The 27,917-nt window shown below is 68.1% G+C and overlaps 4 protein-coding genes across 8 annotated transcripts; 3 read left to right on the forward strand and 1 right to left on the reverse strand.

Moving 5' to 3' along the window:
• Window positions 1-1,190: 1,190 nt before the first annotated feature.
• KIF19 (kinesin family member 19) lies at window positions 1,191-8,435 on the forward strand. The gene is given in 19 exon segments (XM_069799395.1): window positions 1,191-1,490; window positions 1,554-1,634; window positions 2,990-3,100; window positions 3,224-3,311; window positions 3,397-3,533; window positions 3,700-3,825; window positions 3,913-4,095; window positions 4,189-4,335; window positions 4,442-4,564; window positions 5,014-5,152; window positions 5,220-5,370; window positions 5,457-5,643; window positions 5,873-6,143; window positions 6,362-6,456; window positions 6,526-6,683; window positions 6,762-7,027; window positions 7,096-7,388; window positions 7,623-7,980; window positions 7,983-8,435. Coding segments are annotated over 19 exon segments (3,060 nt in total). The 5' UTR covers window positions 1,191-1,475; the 3' UTR covers window positions 8,114-8,435.
• A 93-nt stretch (window positions 8,436-8,528) lies between these two features.
• BTBD17 (BTB domain containing 17) lies at window positions 8,529-12,604 on the reverse strand. Its single transcript, XM_069799402.1, has 3 exons — window positions 12,136-12,604; window positions 10,555-10,831; window positions 8,529-10,220 (listed from the first exon to the last, which is right to left on the reverse strand). Exons 1-3 carry the CDS (start codon window positions 12,227-12,229, stop codon window positions 9,140-9,142), a joined length of 1,452 nt encoding a protein of 483 aa, XP_069655503.1. The 5' UTR covers window positions 12,230-12,604; the 3' UTR covers window positions 8,529-9,139.
• A 4,184-nt stretch (window positions 12,605-16,788) lies between these two features.
• Window positions 16,789-19,716, forward strand: GPR142 (G protein-coupled receptor 142). Its single transcript, XM_069799403.1, has 2 exons — window positions 16,789-17,272; window positions 17,769-19,716. Exons 1-2 carry the CDS (start codon window positions 17,137-17,139, stop codon window positions 18,635-18,637), a joined length of 1,005 nt encoding a protein of 334 aa, XP_069655504.1. The 5' UTR covers window positions 16,789-17,136; the 3' UTR covers window positions 18,638-19,716.
• Window positions 19,717-20,057: 341 nt separating this feature from the next.
• Window positions 20,058-27,693, forward strand: GPRC5C (G protein-coupled receptor class C group 5 member C). Of its 5 annotated transcripts, none has more exons than XM_069799396.1 (5): window positions 20,058-20,849; window positions 24,390-25,449; window positions 26,122-26,216; window positions 26,486-26,632; window positions 26,887-27,693. In XM_069799396.1, exons 1-5 carry the CDS (start codon window positions 20,166-20,168, stop codon window positions 26,917-26,919), a joined length of 2,019 nt encoding a protein of 672 aa, XP_069655497.1. In that variant the 5' UTR covers window positions 20,058-20,165; the 3' UTR covers window positions 26,920-27,693. The 5 variants fall into 5 exon arrangements, with proteins under 5 accessions (XP_069655497.1, XP_069655498.1, XP_069655500.1 ...); XM_069799397.1 differs by lacking the exon at window positions 20,058-20,849 and adding an exon at window positions 20,860-21,019; XM_069799399.1 differs by lacking the exon at window positions 20,058-20,849 and adding an exon at window positions 22,569-22,663.
• The last annotated feature ends 224 nt before the right edge of the window (window positions 27,694-27,917 follow it).

Consider the following 27,917-nt stretch of genomic DNA (forward strand, 5'->3'; position numbering starts at 1 on the left):
GGCACAGCTGTCGGCAGAGGGATGGGGCCATCGCACGGACGGCATCCCATGTGCAGGGGCTGGGGGTGAGCCTTCCTGTCAGGACCCTTCCCCAGGCTCTGCTCAAGGGGGTTAGAGGGTGGGCAGGAGCTGTCGAAACCATCCTGCGTCTGCAGGGTGGGTGCACGGCGTAGCGGCTGGGTGCAGGTCCTCTCCTGGCAGCGTGGACAGAGCGGGAGAGGGAGTTCCATCCGCGGCTGTGGGACTGAGTGGGGGACAGGGCTCGTGGTCCCCCAGCCCGCAGCTGAACGCTGCCATGTCCCAGTACAGCCAGTGCCCGAGCTGGGAAGTGCTGCTCAAGGGGCAGGTTCTTCCCCAGCTGCGGGAAGGGAGCTGGGCACCAGCCTTGCAGCTCGGCCAAGTGCCTCGTGAAGGGCCAGCCCTAATTGTACCAAGAACGAGAGGTGGAAAGGCATGTCCCTGAGCCATGCACGGGCTGTGCCCCGTGCAGGACAGGCACATTTCCATCCAGCTCATGGCATCCTGACCGTGCCACGGGGATGCAGGCGAAGCCAGGAGAGGGCGCGGAGCGTGGCTGGAGCCACACACGGTGCCAGCCGCTGCGTCAACAGGAGCCAGCCACGCTGCCGGTGTTGTGTACGGCTCAACAGCTCCAGGGGATCGGGGCAGACGAGTGGGATGGGGAGATGCAGCCTCCGCAGTGCCTCCCAGCCCAGGCCGGGGTGGGGGGAACTCCTGGGGCCAAGCCCACAGCCCCCCCCCAGGGAGGGCAGAGGGGCTCAGCCCCCAGTGCCTGAGGAAGGGAAGAGGGGAGAACCAGGCTGGGCTGGAGGTGCCCCGCTGAGCCCTCCCGTAGGCAGTGGGGGTAATTAGGGACAGGGCTGCAACGAGGGGACACTGTGGGGATCAGTGCACCCCATGCACCCTGCACGGGGACCCTCTGCTCGCAGGAACCCCTCGGTCCCCGTGCCCCAGCGAGGACCATCAGCTGGCAGTGAGTCCTGGCCGGTGGCACGCTGTCCCCGGGGGGCAGTGGGGACACCTGGATCTAGGGCACCCCATGGCTGCACCCCACAGGGCTGGGACACAGCAGGAGAGGGGGGGGACACGAGTGGGACAGGGTGGCTGGTGTGGCTTGCCTGTCTTGTCACACCGTGGAACACCTTGGCACCGCAGGGCTGGTTTGGGAGATGTTGTCGGGGGACCCAGGGGAGTTCGGGTGCACAGAGGCACGGCAACAGCCCCCCGCTCCCGCTGTGCCGTCGCGGGCTCAGCCATCCCCGAGCCACGTCAGCGAGGGGCCAAGTGCCAGCAGGAGGGCACGCTGCCCGGCTGCCCCTTTAAGGCCGGTCCCAGCGGTGTTTGCTTTCGTCCCAGGAAAATGAACCTCTAATTGCAGTGCCTGACATGGGGGGGGTCCTGGGGGCTGCATCGCCACTGCACCACTGAAGCCTCGGCTGCCCGATCCCACCGCGATGGCTCACGTGCAGGTCTGTGTCCCCGTGTCCCCGTCCCCTTCCCCGCCACCCCACGCTCATCCCAGTGTCTTGCAGGTGGCTCTTCGCATCCGTCCGATGAGCGCGGCCGAGCTGGCGGAGGGGGCCAGACCCATCGCCCACTGTGTGGACGAGCAGGTATGGTGGGATGGGGACCCACGGGTTTGTCAGGCACCACCCGGCCCTGGTGCTTTGCCCCCCGCTTGCCCCATGCCCATCCCGTTGGGTCAGCAGGGCCAGGTATCCCGGTGCAGGATGCGACCCTCGGCGCGGTGTAAATCCTGGGACGTGCCCGGCAGTACCCAGCGCTGCGTGCGATGCCCACGTGTGCCAGCCGGGGGCACAGGCTGGGGGGGGCACCCTGCAGTCTCACAGCCCCTGCAGGAGACCCTACAATAACAAAGCAGCAGGGTGGGAAACTCTGGGGGGGTCTGGGTCAGGATCCCCACCTTCCTGCAGTGCTGTGAGACCCCAGTACTGCCTGTCTCTGTCCCCAATCCTGGGTGGAGGGGGGGGCCGCAAAAGAGGGGGGCTGGAAGTAGGGCAGCAGCAGCAAGGGAGCAGCTTGCCTTACGGGAAAGGTCAAAATCTGCATTGGAATGGGAGCCGGCAAGGATGCTGGGAGCAGGGGACCCTGCGAGGGGCCATTCCACGCAGCGACAGGGACACGCGGGGTCTCTGTGGGGTGCTGGCATCCCCAGCCGCCTTGCGATGCCCGGGCAGCAGGCACCTTGTCGGACCACGCTCACAGAGATGCCTTTGTGCCGTCGTGCCCAGGTGGGTGCAGCGGGGCAGCCGGCCCAGCAGGTCCCCTGGCACCGCACGCAGAGCTGGCTTTGAGCCCCGGCCAGGCCTGGGGACAATGGGACAATTCAGGAGCACAAAGGGCCCTGCGCCCGACGGCACCGGCACCAGCCGGGGCACCTCTTGCATCCCGGCACGGAGGGGATGTCGGCCCCGGCAAAGCAGGGGAGAGATGCCCACTGGGTCCCACAAGGGCTCAGATCCACTGGGGAGCACATCCCAGTGTTCCCACCCATGCCAGGGTGCCCCCCACCCATGCCAGGGTGCCCCTCCTTGGCTCTGACCACACTGTCTTTGCTGTGGGTGATGCGGGATACCTAGCCAGGAGCATGGGGGAAGATGCATCTCCGAGCAAGCCATTCCCCCATGGGGCACGCAGGCGATGCCCAGGCAGGATGCTCGGGGCTCTTCGCCCACCATCCAGGACAGAGCTGCTCCTGGTGCGTCCGTCTGTCCATGCATGTCCTGGGGAATCTGTGCTCGCAATGCCACCAGCCCATGCGGGTCCCAGCACCTCGTTACACCTCAGAGCCCAATCAGGTGCTAATTAGCACCATTAAAGGCAGGTGCAATGCCCAGAGTATGCTGTGCCTCCATGGGAGGCTGGAGGTGACCCCGGAGCAGTGGGTTGGTGGGTGCCCCAGACCATTGCATGCCCCCCGGCCAGCCCCGCTTGCGTCCCCTGGCAGGTCGTGGTGCTGCGAGACCCCATGCAAGACCCCAACGATGTCCTGCATGCGAGCCGCTCCAGGGAGAAATCCTACGTCTTCGACGTGGCCTTTGACTCCACAGCCACCCAGGTGGGTCCCTTGGGGCACGGAGGGGGGGATGCGGGGCTGGGGGAGGCAGGCTGGGGTGCCCAGGGCAGCGGGTGGAGGTGGGGGGCAGCAGGATGCACCCCAGAGCCTTTCACCCTCCTGCAGGAGACTGTGTACCGTGCCACCACCCAGAGCCTCGTCGCGGTTGTCATCTCTGGCTTCAACGCCACCATCTTTGCCTACGGCCCCACCGGTGAGGGATGTGGGCTTGGGGAGCGGGCCAGCCCCGAGGCCATGGGGGGGTCCCAGCCCTGAGCGAGTCCCCTCCTCTGCCTCAGGCTGCGGGAAGACCTACACCATGCTGGGCACCGATGGTGAGCCTGGCATCTGCGCCCGCGCCCTGGGCGAGCTCTTCCAGGCCATCAAGGACACCAGCGGTGACGTGGAGTACGAGGTCTCCATGTCCTACCTCGAGGTACGGCAGGGGCATGGGGGGACAGTCCCCCTCCCCGGGAATGGCAGGGGACAGCGAGTGGCACATGGCCCCAAGCCAAATATCTTTGTGCCCAGCGTGGGACGCTGTGTCCCCACGGGTCCCCACGCTGGGAGAGGGATGCGCCCAGCTCCTTCTCCTTGCCCAGATCTACAACGAGACGATCCGGGACCTGCTGAACCCCTCACTGGGCTGCCTGCAGCTGCGGGAAGACGCCGGCGGCACCGTCCAGGTGGCCGGCATCACCGAGGTCTCCGCCATCAACGCCGACGAGGTGAGCCAGCAGGTGCTCATGTGGCATGGGGGGGGGGGGGGGAATCCAGCAAGTCCCCCCCTGCGCAGCGCTGCCCGCCTGCCCCAGGTCATGCAGCTGCTGGCGCGAGGGAACAGGCAGCGGACGCAGGAGCCCACGGCCGCCAACCGCACTTCGTCACGCTCCCACGCGGTGCTGCAGGTCACCGTGCGCCGGCGGCACCGGGGCAGGGGGCTGCGCCACGGCCGCCTCTTTATGATTGACCTGGCAGGCTCTGAGCGGGCGGCACAGGTACGGCACCCGCCTGGGGGGCTGCAGGGCCGGGAAGCCCCCCCGTCCCCTCTTTTGCCAGGTTTTTCCCTCTGCCTTCCCCTCCCTGCCCAGACGCAGAACCGCGGGCAGAGGATGAAGGAGGGAGCCCACATCAACCGCTCACTGCTGGCCCTGGGCAACTGCATCAAGGCCCTGAGCCACCGGGCGAGCACCAAGTACATCAACTACCGTGACAGCAAGCTGACCCGCCTGCTCAAGGTGCGGCCGGGGGTCCTGGCTCCCCCCAGCATAGTCCGAACTGGGGAGGGGGCACAGGCTCCCCCCACCCCAGTCCCTCTTAGCCATGCTTGCTCCCCGTGGCCAGGACTCGCTTGGGGGCAACAGCCACACAGTGATGATCGCCCACATCAGCCCAGCCAGCACCACTTTCGAAGAGTCCCGCAGCACCCTTGCCTATGCCCACCGTGCCAAGAGCATCCGCACCACGGTAGGGCCGGGAACACGGGCACCCTCCTCCCCTGGACCCCAGCCATCCCCTGGCCCCCTCCCCAAGCAGCCTTGGCCTCGCTGCTCCCCAACAAGGAGGGTATGAGGAGTTCACCCCTATGGCACTCCAGGGGTGCCCAGCGTAGGGAAACTGCTTAGGGTACTGCTCTGCCGGCTGTGGGATGCTCAGGATCTGCTCCATGGCCATGTGCTTGGGAATCCTATGGAGAGACAGCCATTCTCTGCCTGGGGACCTTGCTTGGGGATCCTACTCAGAGACATACCTGGGGACCTGCTCCACCAGCTCTGTCCCGCTTGGGACCCTATTTGGGGACCGTCTTCAGGGATCCTACTTGGGGACCTTCTCCATCAGCCATGCCCTGCTCAGGGACCCTGTTTGGGGCCGGGCTGTGCCGGGGCCATGGGACATTCACACCGGCCCCATCCCAGGTGAGGCACAACCTGGTCAGCGTCTCGTACAGCGTCATGGCTGACCTGCGCAGGGAGATCCAGCACCTCAAGGGCCAGGGGGATGCCGAGCCAGGGCGGCCAGGGCAGGGCGAGCACCAGGACATCCCCTACATCCAGGGTACAGCACGGCCCCCCACCCTCCCACGGCCCCCCCAGGGCTCCACGCTGATGCCTCGTGTCTCCAGCCCAGGTTCGGCCACGTGGTACCCACCCGGAGCTGGGCTGTGTGCAGGAGAAGATGCTCGGTGCCAGCCGGGAGTGGGCAGCCCTGCGCCACCACCTCCTCCGGCTGGAGGGCACCGCGCTGCATGCCCAGCAGCTCCTCGCCCTCACCCGGTACATGAGTGTGAAGCCCCCTGCCCCAGGATGGGGTCCCCCAGTGAGCCAGGCTGGGGGGTGAGACCACGTCTTCCTCCCCGCAGCAGGATGCTACGAGGCCAGCAGTGGAGCGAGGAGGGGCAGGGGGAGCCGGACGGTCCCGGTGACGGAGAGGGGGACTCGGACACAGGGGATGAGTGGTTGGACGTGCCAGAGCCACCCGACGTGGCTGTTGCCCACGAGAACATCGCAGCTCTGCTGGAGGAGCAGGGCAGGCTCCAGCAGCGGAAGGTTTGGGAGCCCTGTCCCCACCGGCAGCAGCTGAAACCCCATCACTAGGGAGCTGAGTTTGATGAGTCTCAGCCCAGCAGCACAGGGGTCCCCCAGCAGCCCCAAGGGGGACATGGATACTCACGGACTGGGATGTGGGTCAGGGGCAGGGGGCCCTGGCAGGGATGCTGATCCCGTGGCGGGAATGCTGGCCGTGGGCAGGGACGGTGACCCCGCTGCGTGCCCGCAGGCAGAGCTGGCGTGGCGTTTCCGGCAAAGCCAGCAGCACGCGCAGCGGCTGGAGGAGGCCCTGCGGTGTCGGAGCAGCTCGGAGGAGCAGCAGGAGGTGCTGGCCCTGCTGTGCCACCTGCACCAGCTGGAGCTGGATTTGGCAGAGACACGGTCCCACACCCTGCTCGAGGGTGGCCTCCGGCACCCGCCGGCTGCCGCCACACGACGCTTCAACCGGCACCGGGTCCTCTGCGCCCGCATCATCCAGCAGCAGCAGCAGCTCATCGCCGGTGCGTCCCTCCTGTGACTTCTGCTGTGGCAAGGGGGGGGTCTCACGCGTGTTGTCGCGCTGGGAGTCCTGCAGTGTCACCGGGTTATTGCAATGGGACCTGCCGCAATGCAAAGTCCCCCCTGGTGTCGCGACATACTCACGATGCTGCCACCTGAGCCCGGCGTGGCGTGGTATGTGGGCCGGTTGATGCCCTCCACCCTGCCCTCTCGCTGGCAGACCACCGGCTGTCGGTGCCGCGGTCGCTGGAGGAGCTGTACCAGACCTACCTGCAGGAGCTGACGGGCGACCCTAGGGATGCCAGCACCCTCAAGGTAGGGCAGGGTGGCCCCAGCCCCCCGCTGCACCTTAAACAAGGCACTGACCCCCCGTCCTCCACCCAGGGCACATCCCTGCCCAAGATCCCGCAGGCGAGCGGCGCGGAGAGCCGGCCAGACTCGGACCGGGACAGCGTGCAGGCACAGAGCTGTGAGCACCCCACACCACCGCGGCAGGGACCTTGCCGTGACACCCTCCCACCCCTGCACCCCACAGGGGACAGGTAAGTTTGGGCATCCACCCCCCTCCATGGGCAGGGGGCTCCCGCCCTGGTAGAGGGTAAGGGGTGTCCCCTCTCCAGCAGCCCCCCGACCCCCATGTTCAGGAAGACCCTGCAGGAGCAGCAGCTGGGGAGCACGGCGGTTGTGCCCACCCCACCTCCCGGCTGTGGCACAGCGGCCCAGGCGGTGAGCACAGCTGTGCCCGCAGCACCGCAGCCCCAAGGTGGGGATGCTTACGGGTGCCGTGTGTTCCGGCAACGCGTACCACAGGCCAGTCTGAGCACCCGGCGCGACTGCTCCCTGGGCAGTGGGACCAGTTCAGAGGCGACACTGGCAGCAGGCAGGGGTGAGCCGAGCAGCCGGCGGGGCTGGGTGGGTGGCTGTGCCCTGCTGATGGGTGCCGCTGTGCCGCAGAGCGCCAGGAGATGTCAAGCAGCACCAAGAGCATCGTGGCTAAGGCTGCCCGGTGCCGGTCCCACAACTCGGAGAGCACCCACCCGCACCCACCGGGGCCCATGGAGGAGCAGGGTGGTCCCCGGCTGCGGCACACTGGCAGCGAGGACAGCCAGGCAGGGACGGCCACCCGCTCCTTGGGGACCTGGCTGCGGGTGTGCAAGGGCAGCAGGGAGCCAGGGAGGATGGAGGAGTCGCCGGATGGCAGAAGGAGATCCAGGTGGTCACGCTCCTTCGAGGTGACCAGCTGTGGGGTAGGTGCAGGCACGGGGTGGGGGGGGGCCGTGCCCCTGGCGAGGTGGCACTGACTTGACCCGGGAGGTGGTGGGGCTGTGGGAGAGCGGAGCCAGCGGCGATGCCATGCCCTGGGGAGAAGGGCAGGGTGGGAAGGCCACTACCAGCTCCCCTTGGCATCCTTTTGCCCACCATCGGGGTGTCAGCGCCCTTTGGTGTGTGTCCCCCACTCACGTCACAGTTCCTCCCCAAAGCGCCGTGCCCATGGACCCTCTCTCCGGCAGCCAGCGACCCCCAGGGGCTCCCTGCTGCCGTCCCCAGCGCTGCAGAGCTGCTCTGAGCATGCCATGCTGGTAGGGGTGCTGGCAGCCAGAACTCGGGGACCCCCCAGAGCCATCCCTGCAAGAAAGCCCCCGCACAGCCAGCTGCCAGGTGAGCCCCCAGCAGGGAACAGGGTGCAGGGGCCATCGCCCCCACCCTGTGCCCCAGCCCAGCACCCCTTCCCCAGGTGCTGGGGTCCCGTCTCTGCCTCTCCCCCTCCAGCTCCCCAGCACCTCCAGGAAGGGCCAGCACCCGCTGCTCGGCTGCGTCACCAGGAACAGTGCCAGGGCCCCTGGCAAGGACAGATGGAGTCACCGGTACTGAGCCAAGTGCCTTGCCGGAGAGGGGCCGGATCCTGTGCCAAGCCAGCGGGCTGAGCGCCCGTCCCGCCAGCCCCAGCACCGTGTGGCATCCCCCGTGCTGAGGGCTGCCTGCGGCACCCCGTTCCCCTGCAGCCCCCCGGTGCCAACCCTGCTGGGGGCGAGGGGCAGGGGACCAGGTGTCCCCATGCCAAACCCACCCCAAGGCAGGGACCCAAGTCCCCGGGGAGGGACGCAGCCGTGCTGAGCAGTGACCCCAGCCGGAGCCATGCGGCTGCTTGGGGAAGGACCCCTGTGGGTGCTCAGCACCCGGGGGACACAGCCACCCACCCAGCACTGCCAGGTACCGATGGGGCCACCTGGGTGCAGGGCATCCGAAGGGGTCTTTGTCCTTCCGAGGGGTTACATTAAAAGGAGACGTGCTGAGCTGGGGAGTAGTGTGACTGCTGTGCACAGCCCGACGTGCCCCTGCCCATCCCCAACGACAGGGAACCCCCCAAAGATGCCCCCGCACTCCCCACACTCATTTTCTGCTTTTATTTGGAAAGGGGGGTGGGGGGGTGCCCGGGCAGGGATGGGGCAGCTGCCGGCCATGAGCAGGGTCGGTGCCCCTCGAGCCTCCTCTGCCAGGGGACGCAGCCGGACCACCCGCCCCAGCCTGGGCACGCACCCAGCTCACCACCGAGCCCTGGGTGCTGCTGCCAGGGTACCCATGCCGGCAGCTGGATCCAGCGCCGCCACCTTGCTGCCTGGTACAGAGGGACCCCAGTGCCACAGGGATGGCATCACAGGAGGGACGGGCTGTCTCTGTCCCCATCCTCTCGCCCATTGCGGTTTGTGAGCCCAGGACGTGCCCGTGGCCGTGGACTGCACATTTCGCCTCCTGTACCACCTGCACAGGGCTGGGGGGCTCCCAGTGTCCCCTGTCCCCAGCTCCCTGCAGGCATCCAGGGATGGCAATGGGGACAGAAGGTGGCAGGGGGACAATGGCGGAGGGGTGGGCGGCAGAGAGCAGCCCTGGGGTCCCCCCCCAGCACGGGGACCTCCGTCTACCTAGGAGCAGGAGGACCAAGCGCAATCCCCCCTGTGGGGCTGGGGACAGTCCGGCGGCAGGACCCGGCTCTGCCTCATTACTTCTTCACTTTGATGAGGGAGTGGTAGATGGGCTTGATGATGATGTGGAGGTGCAAGGAGTTGTCGATGAGGTACTCGGAGGTGCGCTTCTGCAAGTCGGCGTGGGCGAGGAAATCGGCCGCCTCGTCCGAGCTCTGGTGGAAGCTGTAGGCGTGCTTCACCAAGACGCGGCCCTGCTGCCGCACGCCCACCAGCACCGTCTTCTGGAAGCTGACACCAGCAAAGTCGGGGCTGCTCATGGCCGGGGTGATGACGAGCCGCGGGCGACCATCCTCGATGCGCACCGGCTGGACGGCACCCGAGACCGAGTCCGAGTAGACGGGACGCAGGCTGACGGGCAGCCAGCGCGGCGAGAAGAGAACGTTCCAGGTCACCCGCTTACCGGCGTCGTGGCTGCTGGGACCCAGCTGGGTCTGGAAGCTGGTGCTGCGGTCATCCCGTGCCGGGTTGTTGATGATCCACTGGGAGCCCCAGCTGGGTGCGAGGTAGTTGCGGGGCAGGAACATGCTGCAGTTGACATCGAAATACTTGGCAAAATGGAGGGGGGAGGCGGCGTGGAACTGGAAAGCCTGGAAAAGCAGGTCCTGCACCGCGCTGTAGTGCCGCACCAGCACCGCCGACTGCGCCTGCAGCCGGAAGAGCTGGCTGGGCGCGATCATGGGGTAGCGGATGGCGCGCAGCACCCGTTCGGCCACGGGACCCTCGGGCTGCCAGCGATTCAGCCAGCCCTCCACGGCGGTGTAGAGCTCCAGCTCGCTGTGCAGCACCAGGTCGGAGCGTTCCAGCAGCAGCAGCAGCAGCTCCACGCTCACCGAGCCCCACTCCGCGCTGCCCAGCACGGCCGAGAGGTTCCAGGCCAGGAACTGGAGGCAGCTCTCCTGCAGCGCCGAGTCCCCGATACGCACGGCATAGTGGTACCAGGCCACCACGTGGCCCTGGCTCGACTCGCTGGCCAGGTGGGTCTTCATGTAGTCGGCCACGCCGCGCTGCAGCCCCCACACCCGGTACTTGCTGGCCAGCTGGTGCATGGGGATGGCTTGGTGCAGCAGGATGGAGACCCCCCCGCAGTACAGGTACCTGGGGCAGAGTGCAGGGTGGTGACGCTGGTGTCCCCCGATCCCCTTCCCTGACCAGCTGCAGGGTCTGGTAGCGCGGTCCCCAGGGGAGCATCCCCCCTCCTTGGCCACATCCCTCTGGGTATCCCCATCCCATGGGGTCCCCAGGGGAGCATCCTCCCTCCTTGGCTGCATCCCTCCCAACATGCCCATCTCATGGGTCCCTGTGGTCCCCAAGGGAACATTTCCCCTCCCTGGCTGCATCCCCCTGGGCATCCCCATCCTGTGGGGTTCCCACGGTCCCCAGGGGAGCTACATCCCTCCTGATGTCCCCATCCCATGGGGTCCCCACGTACCTGATAAACTTCTCAAAGAGCGCAGCAGTCTCGGCCGGCTCGTGCAGGGTGATGACACTCTGGTTGCGCAGGAGGCTCTCGAAGACCTCGCTCTGGAGGCTGAGCAGCAGCTGGTGGGTGTGAAAGACCTTGGCCTCGTCGGAGGCGGCCGTGCGCACCCGCAGCACCGTGTCACTGCCGTTGCCGTTCTGCAGCAGCTCCTGCAGCCGCTGCAGCAGCGTCAGCGAGTGGTTGATGGTGGCCGCCGTGGCATCGCCGCTAAGGTCGGCTTTCTGGGCTGTGGGGAGACAGGACCGTCCCTGTGCTGCTCCCTGGGATCTCAGCACGGGGTGCAGGGGCATGGCAGAGCGGGGCCCAGCTGTGGGGCGATGCATGGTTGACAGGGGGCTGGGGTTCTGTGTGCATCCTCCCTCCGCTCTCCCCAGTGCCGAAGGGCTGGCTGGTGCCAAGGGGGTGTGGGGAGGATGAGGGGACATGGGGACATTTGTGTCCTTAGGAGACAAAAAACTTCTTTTCTGCAGCAGAAGGGGTGAGACCACCATGTCCCAGGCTGGGACGTGCTGGGAAATGGCCCTGTGCCGGGCAGCGCTGGCTCGCAGCCCGGTCTGCCAGCCCCAATCCCATCCCTGCTGAGGGCAGAGCAAGCCCTGGGCATTGCCCCCGACCCCCCACGTCCCGGATTGACACATGGGGCACACGAGAGCCTGTGAGTGTGGGGAGCCAGGCACGCTCTGCTGCCGCACCCAGGGACGGCATTCCCGCGGTCCGAGCAGCCTGGGGACATCGGCTGCCCCAGCATCGCTGCAGGTCAGTGCCGCTGAGCAGGCAGCTGCCGTACTGTGCCTGCGCCCCGTGCGATCCCTGCCTCCTCGCTGATGCCGTGAACTGGCATCTCCTGCCTGGCAAAGTTTCGCTCCCCTCCTCCAGCTGTGTGTGCTGGCAGCCCAACCTGGTCCCAGCTTTGGCACACACTGGGGGCAACCGTCCCCCCGTGTCCGTGTCCGTGTCCCTGCAGTGGCAGGCTCCCAGTGGGGACATGGACCAAGGCAGGGGTCTCCGTGCTCCTGCAGGCACAAGGAGCCTTCCTCCCTCTCCTCCTCTCCCTCATGCCTAGCACAACTCCCACGCCCTCCCCAGAGCATCCTTCCCCCAGGGTGAATTTGGCCCCATCTCTCTCAAATCCCTATCTTGCCGGCCAGTGAGCCGGCAGATTACCCTTCCCAGCAACGGCTTAAGTCCGGCTGAGCGGGGAAGGGGATCGGGAGCCCCTCACCCCGTGGTGCCAGACATCGATGCCCGCAGCACCGAGCCTTCCCTGGGCTGCGGCGAGTGCAGCCCGGCTTTTACCCCCCGGCACCTTCTGGGTGCCGTGGCACATGGCTGTGGGGCACGGCACATCCAGGAGCCGCATCCATCCCTCCCGAGGTGCCGCGACGGCTGCTGAAGAACCGTGCTCAGCCTCCCGCAGGCATCACCGGCCACCCGTGCTGCGGCCGAGCCCTACGCCGGCACCCGGCGAGGCCAGCGGGACCCACAGCACGGGGGTCCCTCCACGTCTCCCCCCGGCACAGCTACCCTTACCGGCTTGCACGGTGAGGAGGAGGAGGAGGAAGGCAGCGGCGGCGCAGCCCCAACGGCGAGCAGCTACGGGCTGGCTGCCCGTCAGCCTGGCCATGGCTTCGCAAGCGCATCTGCCGGATTTCGGCGCGGCACGGGCGTGCGGTGCCCGCCTGGCGTTTATGTAGGCCACGAGCCCTCCCAGCCCGCGCGCCCGCGCCGCCACATCGATTGGTGGAAACTGGGACCGGCCGTTACCAAGGGAACTGCTTCCAGCCCCCGTCCATCCCACACTGACCCCGGACCCCAGCCTCGCACCCTAGCGTGGCGTGACGGGGTGTGACCCGGTGAGCCCCAGCGTGGCATGGGGGCATCTCCATTTGCCGCCTGTTCCCGCTGCCGCCGGGCACTGCCGTGTCGTGCCGCAGCCCTACGCCATGCCGGAGCCTCGTGCGTGGCCGCAGCCCTTTGTGCCGCCAGACCGCCGGGACGCGGCAGCGGGGTCTTTGCATTCAGGGCACAGCTCACCGTGGCCTCCCCGCTCCCCCCCGGCTCATGGGTATTCATGCCGGCAGCAGACCATCACCATGGCATCCGGGCTGCCGGCAGGAACTGCCTGCCCTTTTCCCAGCCTTTGCAGCCAAGAGGCTGCCTGCACCGTGCGGGTGCCCTGTGCCGGCCCCCGCTGGCACCTCGCCCACCCCGATGGCTCTTGGGGGGGCTTCGCAATGGAGCCAGGGCGGTGTTTGCCCCCCTCGTAACTCTGGTGCCACACACCGTGGCCAGTGCGGCTCAGGCACGGGGCTGGGGGTGGTGCTGGGTGCCCCCACCCTGCTGCAGGAGATGGGCACCTTTGTGGAAGCATTTGCTGGCGCAGCTCGAGCAAGCGGAGCGGGGAGTGTCTGCACCCCACTTTTGGCCCCAGTAGTACTGTGGGGTGGGGAGCCAGGACTGGGACCCCCAGCCAGGACAACAGACCCCACAAACGGCGGCAGCCTGGCTCACGCGGGTACGGCAGTCCCTTACCCCCCCACCCGGCCTCCCCGTGAAGGCGGCGGGGGGCTGCCATGCCGGGCAGCAGCCCCCCCTGCCCCACAGCTTGGTGCTCCCTGGGCAGGAGCTGCTGGGCACCGTACTCAGCCCCCAGGGTGCAGGAGGACCCTGCATGCCGTGGGAGGCAGCGCCTGGGCCCCCCCCTCCTGGGGACACCACCGGGGAGATGCTGTCACCTTCAGCATGTGGCAGTGCCGGAGCCACGCGGGGGGATATTAACGGTTCCCAGTTATCGAGTGAGTATCTGTCCAGGCTGACGGGATTAGCGCCGGTGCTCATGGTATTGCAGCTCTGTGTTCAGCTGCTGAGCGAGGTGACAGCGTGGTGTGGCTGGTGCCCGTTTCACGCCCTGCTCCCTCCCCGGGACCCATGGGGAGATGCCATGCCATGACCGGTGCTGCCAGCACCAGCACCCTGCAGCAGGAGGGACGCCGTGCCATAGCCAGTGGGATGGGGGAGCGAGCGGTTTGCGGGGCAAAGGCAGCCCACTGTGCATGCAGTGGGGTAGGATGGTGGTGGCTGGGGCTCTGTGCCAGGCAGGGGGGCTCTGGCCGAGCGGGGGGTGCTCAGCCTATCTGCCCCTTTGCATCAGCTTGCCCAGCCCTGGCCTGGTGCCACCCGGTGCTGCCACCACAGCCAGGGGCTGCTTTTGTGCCGGTGAGGGCTTCTGAGGACAGGTTCTCTTTGGGCTCACGTGGGAGCTGGAGCCAGAGCACCTGCATCCCTGAGGAGGATGGAGACGTGGGGCCGAGGAGCCCCATCTCCGAGCACAGCCATGGCCCGGGGGGGGCGAGCCAGGGGCCTGGGTTTAGACAGGGTCTCCAGATGTTGAGCATGGGCAGATGTTGCCGCAGCTCCTGGGGGGATGGGGATCACCCATCTGGCCCTGACCCACGGGTGGAGGGGCTGGGGACAAGCCGCCCGGCCAGCACTGTGCCGTGGTCCTGGGGCTCCCCAGCCCCTCGCAGGGACAGGCAGGCGATGCCATGCCTGGCTTGGGGCTGCGGCTCGAGCTCCGTGGCCCCATGGGGCAGGGGAGCCCCAAGAGCACGGTGCAAGCAGAGCACACAGCCTGGGTGGGCATTCCTGCATCACGGCGAGGCGCAGGCCAGCTGGGGAATGAGGGGCCCCCGCCATGGCACAGCCGGTTAATGGCTCACCGCATCCACCGATGCCTCATTTAACCACCTGCCTGCAAAACAACAGCTTGCCGGGAGCGTGTGCCTGGTGAGTTGCCGGCACGGTGCCAGCCCACGCTACACCCTACGGCCCAGGGACCCTCATGTGTCCCCCACAGGGGCATCAGCTGGCTACAGGTCAGGGTGGCATGGGCTGCGGGCCATGGGGGGACAATGGGGCCGGTGCTGGGGGTCACGAGGAGACAGGGCATCCATCCCCCAGCCCCTGGTGAGATGAAGAGAGCAGCTGTGCTGGCCCCAGTAATTGCGGCTGTGGCGGCGGAGGTTTGGCTCACCATAGCGACCTGTGCCAGGAGGCTCCTGCCGGCCCCGCGGCTGTGCGCAAGGCATTACCCCCATGGGCTGGGGGGCATTGGGGAAGCAGGGGGGAGTCAGGGGGCTAGGTGGCCCCAGGGACGGGCAGGGGACATCAGCCTTCCCACCCCTACCTGTGCTGCTGGGGAAACTGAGGCACGGGCAGGCTTTCCCTCCGGTTTGAGTCATCAGCGTGCCCTCTGCACGCCGGAGCTGTGCCAGTGGGCACCCAGGCACGCACAGAGCAAAGCCCAGCAGGGACACGCAGGGATTCACACACACACACGCACGCTCATGTGCACGGTCACTCAGACACACACAAACCCACTCCTCTCAGTCCCCGAAGGTGGCCGCGGACCCTGGCTGCCTGCTTGCAGAGAGCAGGGGGTGGGGAACCTGTGCCAGCCCCCCAGCACCTCACCAGGCTCGGGCAGCCCTGCCTGCCTGCACCCACCTCTGCCCAGCCCCGGCCCACCTCAGGGTGGGCAGCAAACCCAGAAACTGGGGCTCCGGCACCCAAAGGAGGGGAGCTGAGGGTCTGGGCACAGGAACGATGCACCCCAGCTTGGTGACACAGGCTTTTGTGTAAAATGGGGGGCCCGAGCTGTCCCCAAGCACATGGACCACCATCCCTATTGCTCTGGGGTGGGACGAGCTCTGTCACCATCATTCGGGGCTGGCACAGCACCCCAGGTGACCCCATCCTTGGCACCCATGGGAGCAGCGAGGCCCGGGGACGTCCTCCTGCCCCGCTAGCCCTGCCCGTGGCTCTGCCCATGCCGCTCTCCCTCCGCCCCGCGTCCCTCACTCCCCGGGAGGCTGTGCGATGCTGCGGGTGCCGGAGGGGACACGGTCACCGACAGGGACACAGTCACCGGTGGGGACACGGCCACCAACTGGGACACAGCCATCCGCAAGGACACGGACACCGGTGGCTCTCCGGGCCCAGGGAAGGTGGCACCTCACGCCCAGCGGGTGGCACGGGGGCCACCAAGGTGAGAGCCCATCTTCCACAGGGCTTGGGGAGGGGGACCCCGGGCAGGGGGAGGCAAAGGGGGCACCAGACCGGACGCAGACCCCCACTCACAGAGCAAACAGGACCAGGGCTGAGAAAGGGTTAATGCGCTCCGGCCGCAGCTGCAGCAATCGATGCCCCAGTTCCCTGGGGGACATGAAGGGACTGGACTTGCCTCTGCTGATTAGCCAGATCTAATTTACAGTTAATTGGCGTCCCCCTGCACATCCCCAACCCCCAGCCCGGGGCTCTGCTCAGGATCCCTGCTTCCATCCCGGCCGGACGCAGCGGCCAAAGCCCCCCCGGGCTCCCGGGGCCGGGGAGAGGTGGGACCCCACACACACACACACACACACACACACCCCGCCGGCACTGCTCGGGGGGCAGGAACGGGACCAACGGCGGGGGGAGACGTGCCCCCCCCCCGGCCCCGGAGCGGTCGGGGGTCTGCAGTGAGTGGGACTGGACCAGTTTGGGGGCCCTGTGGGGCCAGGGTCGGACTGGGACCCCAGCGGTGCCCAGTACCAGCCCCCCCCCCGGCTCAGGACACACCCCCCCCGGGCTCAGGACCCCCCCCTGCACCCCGCACCCTCCTCCGGCACTAGGGTCCGGGGGGGTCGCGGTCCCCCTCGGGAGATGCTAATATTTTTGGTAGTGGGGGTTTCTGACCAATCAGAACGCAGCGCTCAGGTTTAGCCTCCCCATTCTTGGAAGACGCTTCTCTGATTGGGTGAAGCCTGGACACCGGTAGCCAGTAGAAGCGCACGGCTCGGGAGGGGGGTGGTGCCGCCCGGCTTTATGAATGGTCGGGGGGCAGCGTGGGCCCGATCCGGGCGCGGGGCACGGGCAGGAGGGGTACGGGCAGGAGGGGTACGGGCAGGGCCGCTGCCTCATGCGGGCCTGCCTGAAGAGCTGGCAAAAGACCCGGCTGGCAGCCTGGAGGTGGCCAACCCCCCCTTGGCACCACTGGGACCCCCCCCCTTGACGCTGCTGGCACCCCCGTCCAGCACCTCTGGGTCTCCCTGCCACCGCTGGGTCCCGGCGGGTGGCACCCAGCCCGGGTCGGGAGCCAGGACCAAAACCCCCCCTGCAGCCCCCCAAGAACATGGTGTTTTAATCTGGTTTTCTTTGAGGCGGTAAACGGGGCCAAGGGGATAAACAAGGAGCATCTCCGGTAGCGGGGCCACCCTCCGCTCCAAGGATGGGGACTGTCACCCCAGTGTCTCCATGGGGACTGGATCCTGGGTCCCTTGTCCTGCAGCATCCATGGACAGCAGGCAGCTCCAAAATGTGCCGTTGCAGGCAGACATGGCGGCAGACCTGGGGCAACTGCACCCATGGGAGCCAACCCACCCCGAGCCCCCTGTGCCACGTCCCAGCTGAGCCCCCACCCAGGTGCCACCAGGGCCCTTGGCCCCCTGACGCTGCCTGTGTCCCCTCGCAGCCAGTCCGTGGTGGAAGGCGATGGTCCCAGTGCCCAACAGCACGGCGGTGGTGTGGGCCAGTGAGGCGGCACAGCCGGAGCCGGAGCGGTCACCCTGCATGGTCGGCATCTTCCCCATCGTGTATTACAGCGTCCTACTGGGGTTGGGGCTGCCAGGTGAGGGGTCTGGGGCAGGGGGAGGCTGCCCAGGAGCGTGGGGGGCAGCACCCATCTTGCATCATCTGAGCTGTGCACCCTCAGCCCAGCCTGTGCCCTCAGCTGCCAGCAGAGCCTCAGCTCCTGTCCCAGACCCAGGGGTTTTGGGGATGGGGAGGAGAGTCCTCAGGGGTGGGGGGAAAACAACTTGCTCCCCCCAGCCTTAGGGCCAGCTGTGGTTCCCGGCTGTAAAGCCCAGCCCCACGTGGCAGGTGCCATGGCAGCAGGGACAGATGGTATTTGTGTTGCTTGGGCTGACACACAGAAGAGATTAATCAGCTCAGCAAATCCCCACCACACCATGATATTTATAGCTCCCCACCCCAGCTGGGGCCTGGGGCTGCTTGCCCTGCGGCCCTGGGAGGGCCTGGGCACCCCTGGGGTCCCAGGTACTGCGGCGGGGGGGGGGCTGTGAGCCCCAGGGCCTCACCACCACACAACGCTCCCCTTCCTCCAGTGAACATCCTGACCGCTGTGGCCCTGTCCCGCCTGGCCACGAGGACCAAGAAGTCATCGTACTGGTACCTGCTGGCCCTGACCACCTCCGACATCCTCACCCAGGTCTTCATCATCTTTGTGGGCTTCATCCTGCAGACAGCCATCCTGGCCCGGGCAGTGCCCAGCGCCTTCATCCACACCGTCAATGTGCTGGAGTTCACGGCCAACCATGCCTCCATCTGGGTCACCGTCCTGCTGACCATGGACCGCTACGTGGCCCTCTGCCACCCGCTGCGGTACCGCACCGTCTCCTATCCCCAGCGCACCCGCAAGATCATCGCGGCTGTCTTCGGCGTGGCTCTGGCCACGGGCATCCCCTTCTACTGGTGGCTGGACGTGTGGCGTGACGCTGACCCCCCCACCGCCCTGGACACGGTGCTCAAGTGGGTGCACTGCGTCACCATCTACTTCTTGCCCTGCAGCATCTTCCTGGCCACCAACTCCATCATCATCTGCAAGCTGAAGCGGCGGAGGCGCTCGGGGGGTGGCCGACCCCGCCTGAGCAAGACCACGGCCCTCCTCCTGGCCGTCACCACCGTCTTCATCGTGCTCTGGGCTCCCCGGACCATTGTCATGATCTGCCACCTCTATGTGGCCTCGGTCAAGAGGGACTGGCGCATGCACCTGGCCTTGGACATTGCCAACATGGTGGCCATGCTCAACACCACCCTCAACTTCTTCCTCTACTGCTTTGTCAGCCAGACCTTCCGCCGCACGGTGGGCGAGGTGCTCCGGGCCCACCTCCGGCATGGTCCCCGACCCGGCAGCGGCCGCTTTCTGCCCCCAGCCCTAAAACCGCTGGAGCTGCTGGCTGGCACGGCCCTCTGAGCCAGGGCTGCTGCCAGCTGGGGCAGTGCTCGGCCGGGGGTCCCGGTACTCACCCAGCCCCATGCATCGCACCAGGACCCGGTGAGACCCTGCCCCAGGGATGCTGCCCCCGCGGCGCCCACCCTCCACGGAGCTGGGGGTTAACGCGGGTGCTGCTGGTGGTGGCAAGAGGAGGTGGTTGTGCCCAGCCGGCTGGTTGAGCTCTTTTGGGGCCATCGGGCTGCCCTGCCTGGCAGCAGCACCCACCGCACCCCAGGGACCCCTGCCCGCTCCCTGAGCCGCACCAGGATGGGCAGCTCAGCCCTGCCTGTGCTCAGCCCCTCAGGACACGCAGCCTTTGGCCCCCCAAGGAAATTCAGCCATGGGACAGCAAGGACGTGCCCCCAGCTCAGTGGCAGAAGCTGCTGCCTGCTCCACGTGTGCCCCCCTCAGGCTGGGCTCCTCTCCAGCCCTGTGGCTGTGGGGTTCATGGGGCTTCCACGGCCAGGGAGCGTGACCGTGCTCTCGACTGCTCTCCTGCATCAGCTCCAGCCCGTGCTGAACTGACGCACCAAAGGTCCCAGGGAATCCAGCGGGCATGGCTGCCCCATGGCGAGGGGTGACGGGTACAGGTGAGCTCCTGCAGGCCCTGGTGAGGACACGGTGCCGGCTGGGTGCCGGCGGGACGGTCCTTCCTCCATAAACTGCTGTGCTGAGGCCAAAACTCTGCCTGGGTCCAGCTCCCTGCAAATGGCCGGGACGGGGGCATCCTGCACCAGCAGCCCCAGGCACAGGGTCCCTCTGCCCCGTCCCGAGCTCTCAGCCCTGCCCACCCCAGTGCTCCTGCCCTGGTGCTCGGGGGGGGTGCTGGGAGGGAGCATCCATGGGGTCCCGCATCCCCAGCTGCAGGGCTTGGGCACACGGTAAGACCCCAGCTCTGGGCTCTGCAGGAGCTGGCCCCTACCTGTTATTCCCCCAGAGATAATCTGGGAGAGCCGCCCTGCAAGGCGGCAGCCCCTGGGCACCCCGGGTGTACCCCAGTGCAAGGGTGCAGCATCTCCCACCGGCTGCAAGGGCAGGGGCTTGTGATGCCCCCCCTGCATCAAGTGCACCCAGCACCAGTGCCCCCCTCCCGGTTACACCAGTGCCAAGCTGGTGCGATGCTGGGCCAGTGGCCGTGCCGTGCCAGCCTGCCTGTCCCCAGCTGCCACCAGAGGGCAGGGACAGGACGCCCTGCGGAGCTGGCACAGCCTGGGAGCAGGGAGCTGGCACCCCCAGCCGCCCCCCGCCAGCCCTTCCCGCCCCACTAATTGCCCACCTTAATTCCCCTGTAAGGTCCTTAGCGTAATCCCCCCCAAATAGACCAGCCTTTCCGCTCTAATTCCCCAGAGGCCCGGCAGGACAGTACCCAGGGGTGCCCTGGGGGGCAGGGGCTCAGCTGGCTGGCCCTTGGGGATTTGGGGGGCCCCAGGCAGGGTGCAGAGACCCTCCTGCCCTCCAAGCTTCCCCCTTGCCCAGCCCACCGAGCCGTACCCGGCACTGGGGTGGGATGGGGTGCAGCGTTTGCCTCCAGTGCTCACGAGATGAGCCTCCACCCACCGGCATATGGGGTCTCGCCGGCACCGGCGCTGGCATGCACCCGCCTGCCCGCGATGCGCCCGGGGTCCCGCAGCCGGATCAGTCCCCTGCACGGGCAGACCCCGCCGGCGGTGCTGCCTTACACCAGGCAGGATCCGGCTCTGCCCGTACTCCCAGTGACAGGGTTAAAGCCCGACCCGGTGGCGCGGGTGGTACCTGGGAGGTGCTCGCTCCATTAATTCTGGCACGTGAGGAGAGCAGGACTGAGAAGAGATTAGATATTAACCCGGCCAGTGCCTCCCACCCGGCGGGCACCCGTCCCTGGGGGCTTCCAGGGCCGGATCCCAGCCCGGGGCCCTTCGCCGGGGCTGGAGGGGCCACGGGGCAGGGGGGCTCAGCTGGCAAGGGCAGCGTTTGGCAGGAGCTCTGGCCATGCTTGCAGCAGGCCGGGACTGCCACCGGCCCCCCCTTCGCCAACCGGTGCTTATTTACTTGGAGAGGGAGGTGGAAACGTGCTGACCGCGTCCGCCGGCGGCGAGGGGCTCCGGTCTGGACAGAACCGGCTCGGGTGGAAAACAGCTCCCCAGCCCTGGCCAGAGCAGTAGCAACTGCAGGAAGGCAGCAGGGAGGGCAAGCGGGACCCCCCCGGCCCCAGGTACGGCCCCCCCCAGCTCCAGGTACGGCTCTCGCCTTCCCGAGGTGAGCCACCACGGCTGGCCGAGCAGGAGCTGCCACGGAGCCGGGGTTCAGTCGGCCATACCACCGTGCCAGCCCTGCCGCCGTGCCAGCCACGCCAGCACCCGGCCCTGCGGCTCCGTAGGAAAGGTAAGCCTGGAAAAAATGCGCCCGGCGTGCTGATGTTTTCAGAGTGAGCCAGCGGGGAAGCCTGGCCCAGGTCCCGATGCCGTGCTGAGCTGCATCCCAGCCCCTCAGTGCAGCTGCTGTGCCAGGGGGACCGTCTCTGCCCAGTCCCACCGTGTGGACCGCAGTCCCCAGCCCGCCCCGGGGCACCAGGGAACTGGGACCGGGCTTTGCCCTCGCCGAAAGGGCTGCGCCAGGCACCAAACACCCTGGCACGCAGCCACAGGAGGGGACCGAGGGCAGCCGGTCCCTCGCAGCCCACGGTTGGTCCCTGCGAGGCAGCCAGCACATGGTGGCATCACACCCAACCTACCCCGCAGCCGCCTCACTGGAGGGGTGTTTCTGTAGGACCTACAGAAACCCCAGGGGCACGCAGCAAGGGCTGGAAAGCCGGGAGGGTCCCCACAGGAAGGGGGGAAGAAATCACCCGCCATGGGAGGGGGACGCGAGGGCGAAAGCCGTGCGGCCGTAGGGCAGCCTCAGCGGGACGGATGCCTGCCAGCGGCCCCACGGCGGGTGCGGGGGTCGCGGGGGGCTCGTGCTGAATCAGCAGCCGGGAAACCCGCCGGCCCCGCGCGGTGGAAGGAAGCAGCCGGCAGGAAGCCGCGTGCAGCGCGGCCTCACCGTAGACCGGGGCCCAGGTCATCGCCGGCGCGGGGGCGGCAGGGCAGCTGGCCTGAGCTCCCCACACTGGTTATCCAAGGCTGAGCCTTTGCCGGAGAGTGGGGGCTACTGCCAGGCCCTGCGAGTCTGACTCCGTGGGGAAACTGAGGCACAAGAGGCCACTGCAGAGCCCTTCCGACTACATCGCCCCGCTCCGGCAGCCGTGCGAGAGCACACGCGTGTGCACGTGCCCCGGCGGGGAAGGATGATCCTCCCCCAAACTCCGTCCTGAAGCCAGACGCTCTTTAGGAAGAAGAAGGGCAGGAGGGTGGGTGGCCCCAGCGCCAGAGGGATGGCACCAGCGGGTGCAGCACCCAGCCCAGACATGCCGTCTCCTCCCCGTCGGCTCCGGCGGGTGCCGGTCCTCGTGCCACGGGTGCTGCCGGCTCTGGCTCTGCCTCCCTTTCTCCTCGGATTGTTTTCATCCCGGCCCGAGGTTGGGGGAGGACCTGCCGGAGGCGCGTTGAACTTTCGTCCGCATCCTTCAGCCTCTTGCTTCACCCTCCCAAAATAGCAGCGCCTGCCTGGAAACCTCCCCTGGGGCTGGCAGGGCCCTGGTCCCCCAGGGCACCCCGAGCCTCTAAGGGCTCTTCCCCATCCCCAAACCCCAGGGATGGGGTGACTGCGAGGTGCCCATGCCCAGCTCCAGGGTGCACGGCCACCCCCACCAGGACAGGGACCACCGAACCCCATCTGTCCACTGCCCCCAAGCCGGGGCTGATCTGGGCCCCCGGCCCCTCGCAGAAAGGGCTTTTCTAGGCCCCTGCCACCCTGCCAAGGGCTCCAGGTTTAGCCGTCAGCTGACATTCCTCCGGGAGGCCCCTCCAGGCCTAGGGGCTTCCCGGCGGGAGCCGGGGGGTATCCTTACGCTGCGTGGCGGCCCAAGGAGCCCCGCTCCCGGCTCCCACCCCAGGAGCCCACCCACCGGCCCAGCACTGAGAGGAGGTCAGTGCGAGACCCCGTGTTGGTGATGCTGCCCCAGCACAGCCCCCCCGCTCCGGCCCCCGCAGTCCCCCCGAGCTCAGCAGGACCGAGCCGACCCGGCTCCTCCGACCTGAGACCCCACAGACTCATTCCACCGATGACCAGGTGGGCTCCCACGCCAATCCCCCCTTGGTCCAACACCCCCACCCCCCCCCCCCCCAAGCTGGGGCTTTACCCCCCCCCCGCGGCAGGTATCCCCACCCGGTGCGGGACCCCCGTCCCTGCTCGGTTCCCCCCTCCCCACCCGCGTCGGTCGGGGCAGGTCCCGGCCGGCCCCGATCGCGCTCCCCGGGTAGAGCCGCACCTCCGGGAGGGGCCGGGCCGGGCCGGGCCGGGCAGGCGCGAACGGGGCCGCGGAGAGCGGGGCTCACCCGCCGGCACGGCACAGCACGGCACGGCACGGCGGAGCGGCCGGGCACCGGGGGGGCTGGAGCCGGTGAGCGGGGCTTAGGAGCGGGGTGGGAGCTCTGCGGGGATAAGGGGAACGGGTCGGGAACCGGGGACTCGCAGCCGTCCGCCCCCCCCGCGGGCTCGCCTTAGCCGGGGAGTTGGGGGGCGGCTCTGGCCAAGTTTAGGGTCCGGTAACCCGGTCGGGTGCGCCGGGGGAACCGGGTCGGTATGGGCCGGGAGGTGCGTGGGAACCGGGCCGGGGAGGGCGGGGGGGGGGGACCGGGCCGGAGCCGCCGGGGAGGGGTGGGGGGGACCGGCCGGACCGGGCGCGGTGGAGCCGGTACGACCCGCGGGTGCGGGGGCTCGGTCCCAGCGTGGTGCCGGGGGTCCCCGTCCCCATCCCGGACCGGCGGCCCCGGCGGCGGGGAGGGGGCTGCCTGGGCTCCGGGGAGCGGGGGGTGGGGGTCCCGGCCCCGGGCACTGCTCCTGCTCCAGCTCGGGGTCACCTTGCCGGAGGTCTCCTGTCGGGTTTTCCCCCCCTCACACCCCCCAACAATGGGGGGCAGCAGCTTCCTCGCTGCCTCCTCTTCCCTGTGCCCACCCCGTGCTCTCCAGGGCCACAGGAGCAGGGACAGGGACCCCCGTGCCGTGCCGTGATGTGCCATACCCGTGCCGTGCCGTGCCAGGCTGCAGCTGCCTGCGTGCCAGCAGCCGGCAGTGCCAGACACGGGACCTGTGCTGGGTCGGTGTTTGGAGCCAGAGGAAGGAAGTGGGACAGGAGAAGTGGAAAGGGGAACGAGCTGGCACGCAGGGACAAGCTGAGGGGACAGCCCTGTCCCCAGGCATTACCTCTGCCATCCCACCCAGGCCTGCGTTCGGTGTTCCCGGGGAAGCCAGCGGGCACGGTGCTGCTGCTTGCTCCGGGTACCGGAGGAAGGGATCGGCACAGCCCCAGAGCTGGCCGCGCTTGGAGAAATCCCATGTCAGGAGGGAGCTTGTGGGGCACAGAGGGCCGAGCCCCTCTCAGCTGCCTCCGGCCTCCAGGCAAGGAGCCGATGGGGGAAACGTGTCTGCCCGGTCCCATCTGGGGTTGCTTTGGGCCGTGGTGGGGTGGACTCAGCTCTGCCGGTGCGGACAGGGCTCACCGGGACCTGATCAATCGCCGTGGCCCGGCAGAAGGGATGCTCAGTGGGGACTGCGTGCAGAGATGCTCTGAGCCCTGGAAATGGCACAGACAGCGCTGGGAGCTGAGCCACGGCCCCTGTCCCTGCTTCCTAACACCCTCTCTGTCCCACAGGGTCCCTGGATGCCCCGCTCAGCGCCCGCACCACGGTGCAGGATGGGTGCTGTGGCGGTGCTGCCGGCGGCCGCCTGCATCCTGCTGGCCCTGGTCCCTGTGACCGGCGGACAGACCACCCCTCCCTCCGGCTGCAACAAGGACCTCTCCTCCCTCTACTACAACCTCTGCGACCTCTCGGCAGCCTGGGGCATCGTGCTGGAGGCCGTGGCCAGCCTCGGCGTGGTGACCAGCTTCGTGCTCACCATCGTCCTGGTGGCCAGCCTGCCCTTCATGCAGGACTCCCAGAAGAAGAGCCTGGTGGCCACGCAGGTCTTCTTTCTTCTGGGCACCTTCGGGCTCTTCTGCCTGACGTTCGACTTCATCGTGGGGCCGGATTTCTCCACCTGCACCTCCCGCCGCTTCCTCTTCGGCGTTCTCTTCGGCATCTGCTTCTCCTGCCTGCTGGCGCACGCCGTGGCCCTCAACTTCTTGGTGCGGAGGAACCGGGGCCCGCGGGGCTGGGTGACGCTGGCAGTGGCCCTGCTCCTCACCTTGGTGGAGGTCATCATCAACGCCGAGTGGCTCATCATCACGGTGGCGCGGCAGGAGGGTGGCTCCCCGGACCCTTGCCGGCTGGAGGACGCTGACTTCGTCATGGCACTCATCTACGTCATGTTCCTGCTGGTGGCCGCCTTCGGCACTGCCTGGCCAGCCCTCTGCGGCCGCTATGGCCGCTGGCGCAAGCACAGCGCCTTCATCCTGGCCACCACCGGCCTCTCCATGGCCATTTGGGTGGCGTGGATGGCGATGTACCTCTATGGGAACCAGCAAGTGGGCAAGAAGCCCGGCTGGGATGACCCCACGCTGGCCATCGCGCTGGTCTCCAACGCCTGCACCTTCCTCCTCCTCTACGTCATCCCCGAGGTGACGCACGTGACGCGGCGGGGACCCGAGCAAGCCTTCGAGGACGACGTCTACCCCACACGTGGGGTGGGCTACGAGACCATCCTCAAGGAGCAGAAGTCACAGAGCATGTTTGTGGAGAACAAAGCCTTCTCCATGGACGAGCCCTCCTTCGGTAGGCACCGAGGCTCACCAGGGACCCTCTTGCCCCCACGGCGGGGCTGGCGGAGGGCACCGGCACCAGGGCTGGCAGTGATGGGCAGGCGGCGAGACGTCTGGCCGTGACCCGCCCGGAATTGACGCCTGCTGTTGTTGTGGCTCCCAAGAACTCGCTGGGCTGGGTCTACCAGTTTGGGCTGAGCTCAGCAGTGGCAGGGGTGCTTCCTCCCCGGCATGGGGTGCCCGCGGCTCCTGGCCCTCTGCCCCGGGCAGCCACTCCACCACGTTTCTTCCTAATAGGGGAAGCGTTGCCATCGCGGCGGCACCGGCAAGACCCTACAATAACACGGGGTGGTGTCAGCTGCCCCAATGGGGACTGGCGGGCAGGCACCAGCCCTGCCCCAGCAAAGGTGTCTGCAGCCCACGGGGCAGGGTGGGCGCTCCCGAGCGGCACCCACACCACCCTGCCTCTGGAGAGACCCTACAATAACAAATCCTGGCCGGGCAGGGGCTGTGCCGGGAGCGCGGTGATGCAAACCCTGGGGACATCCCTCCTGTTCCTCGGGAAAGGCACAGAGCAGCCGGCTGCCGAGTCAGCTCATTAAACCTGCTAATGAGGAGCAGCTCCCTGGTTGGGGTGGCTCTGTGATACCCCCCCCCGCCCTTCACCATCCCCATCTCTTTGCAGCCAAGAAGCCGGTGTCCCCATACAGTGGCTACAACGGCCAGCTGCTGACCAGCGTCTACCAGCCCACCGAGATGGCTCTGATGCACAAGGGTCCGGTAAGTGCGATGCCACGCGGCACCGCCGGCCAGCTGGGCTTTCTGGGGGCGGCCGCATTCTGCCTGAGGGACGGGCTTTCAACCGGAGTGGCTGGGACAGGGACCAGGGTGTGGGGGGGCTCTGGGGGGTGCCTCCCCTCGCCCCCATGTCCCAAGGACCGCTGTAACAGGGTGCTGGGGGGGGTTTACCCCTCACCTTCCTCCCCCGGGATGCTGTGGGGCTGGGGGCGCTCCCGGTGCCGCTACAGCCCCCCGTGTCTGCCCCTCAGACCGAAGGTCCCTATGATGTGATCCTGCCCCGCGCCTCCACCACCAGCCCGGCAGCCGGCAGCGCCAGCTCCACGCTGCGAGCCGAGGACGCCTTCGCGGCGCAGGCCCGGCACGCCGGCGCCCAGCGGGATGGCAGGAGCTGCCAGGTGGGTTAATGTGCAACACAGCGGGCAGGAGAGCGGGCACCGAGGTCCAGCCCACGGTTTGGGGCAAAGTCCGTCCCTGCTGCAGCATCTCCCGTGGGAGGGCAGGGGCAGGGATGGCTCTGCCTGGCACGCCAGAGCCCCGGGGTGAGTCAGGCTGCACCACCCTGCCAGTGCCAGAGCCGGGTCTGCCGGCCCTTGCCGCAATCCCGCTGCCACCACCATGCCACCCCAGTGCCATCCCGCTCTGCCAGCAGGTGCAGTCCCCGTACGGCAGGAACCGGTGGTGAAGCCCCTGTGGCACGGGTCCTGCAGCGCCGGCACAGCCGCGGCCCCGCTGTCCCGCTCCTGAGGTCTCGCCAAGCCTCCTCCCGCCCCGCCGCGTACATCCCACCCCGTCCAGCGGCCGGAGCCGGTTCCTGCGTGGGGGACGTCCGGACACAGTCCTGGAGCCACACTCCTGCCTGCCCGTCCCGCCTGGCCGCAGCACCCGCAAGCCGCCAGCTCTGCCCGGACCCCCGCATCCCTGCCGCTGTCCCTGCCGCAAGGACCAGCTCCCGCGGGGTCACCCCAAGTCGACCCCTCGCTGCCTTCATGATGCACGGACACGCTGTCCCCCCTGGGCCAGGGACCATCTGCTGCCGGGGAGCCGGTGGGACTCCTGCCCGGGGCTGCCCCCCAGCGCTGAGCCCCCAGTTCCACACTGATCCTCGCCAGCCCCGGGGACGTCGCAGGCCCTGAGCCGAGTCGGCACCATCCCGCTGCAGGGCACAAGGTGACACAAAGCTGTCCCCAGGTCTGGCTCCCGCTGTGCCTCAGTTTCCCCATTGCTGGGGAAGGGGGGGCTGCTCGGGGTCTGGGGGATCAGTGCCTTGCTGGGGCTGGGGAACCCGGCCCCCCGCAGCTCCGGCCGCCTTTTCGGTGCCTTCCCCCCTCGGGGCTTGGGGAACCCTCCCAGGGAGCAGGGAGGGAGCTGGGCCCCTTGCCCTACTCGTGGCTTTCTCTGTTGTTCTTCCTCTTCCCCCTTTTTTTCAGGTCAGCCCCAATAAAGGTGTTTTTTCCTACGCGGTGCTGTAGCAGGCGGCCCACGATGGGGAGGGGGTACCCAGCCGTGCCACCGGCTGCTCCCGCATCCCTGACCTCGCTGGAGCCAAGGGCTTCCACCACGGTGCCGGTGGGCTCAGCCCCACATCCCTCTCCTGGGGGGTGACACGGAGCAAGGGGGGGCTCAGAGCAGGGCCCTCAGCATCCCACAGCCCCTGTTCCGTGTCCCCCTGCGGCAGCGTGT

This window comes from Haliaeetus albicilla, chromosome 12 (assembly GCF_947461875.1).
Source record: "Haliaeetus albicilla chromosome 12, bHalAlb1.1, whole genome shotgun sequence".
NCBI classification, from domain to species: domain Eukaryota; kingdom Metazoa; phylum Chordata; class Aves; order Accipitriformes; family Accipitridae; genus Haliaeetus; species Haliaeetus albicilla.

What these genes read in the sequence shown, in the direction of transcription:
- BTBD17 (XM_069799402.1), bottom strand. Translation starts at nt 12,229, where the DNA reads ATGGCCAGGCTGACGGGCAGCCAGCCCGTAGCTGCTCGCCGTTGGGGC. An exon ending in CCTCCTCACCGTGCAAGCCG is followed by an intron (nt 10,832 to 12,135) that starts GTAAGGGTAGCT and finishes GTCTCCCCACAG; the next exon opens with CCCAGAAAGCCGACCTTAGC. An exon ending in CTCTTTGAGAAGTTTATCAG is followed by an intron (nt 10,221 to 10,554) that starts GTACGTGGGGAC and finishes ACTCTGCCCCAG; the next exon opens with GTACCTGTACTGCGGGGGGG.
- GPR142 (XM_069799403.1), top strand. Translation starts at nt 17,137, where the DNA reads ATGGTCCCAGTGCCCAACAGCACGGCGGTGGTGTGGGCCAGTGAGGCG. An exon ending in ACTGGGGTTGGGGCTGCCAG is followed by an intron (nt 17,273 to 17,768) that starts GTGAGGGGTCTG and finishes CCCTTCCTCCAG; the next exon opens with TGAACATCCTGACCGCTGTG.
- GPRC5C (XM_069799396.1), top strand. Translation starts at nt 20,166, where the DNA reads ATGGGGTGCAGCGTTTGCCTCCAGTGCTCACGAGATGAGCCTCCACCC. An exon ending in CATGGACGAGCCCTCCTTCG is followed by an intron (nt 25,450 to 26,121) that starts GTAGGCACCGAG and finishes ATCTCTTTGCAG; the next exon opens with CCAAGAAGCCGGTGTCCCCA. An exon ending in GGGATGGCAGGAGCTGCCAG is followed by an intron (nt 26,633 to 26,886) that starts GTGGGTTAATGT and finishes CTCTGCCAGCAG; the next exon opens with GTGCAGTCCCCGTACGGCAG.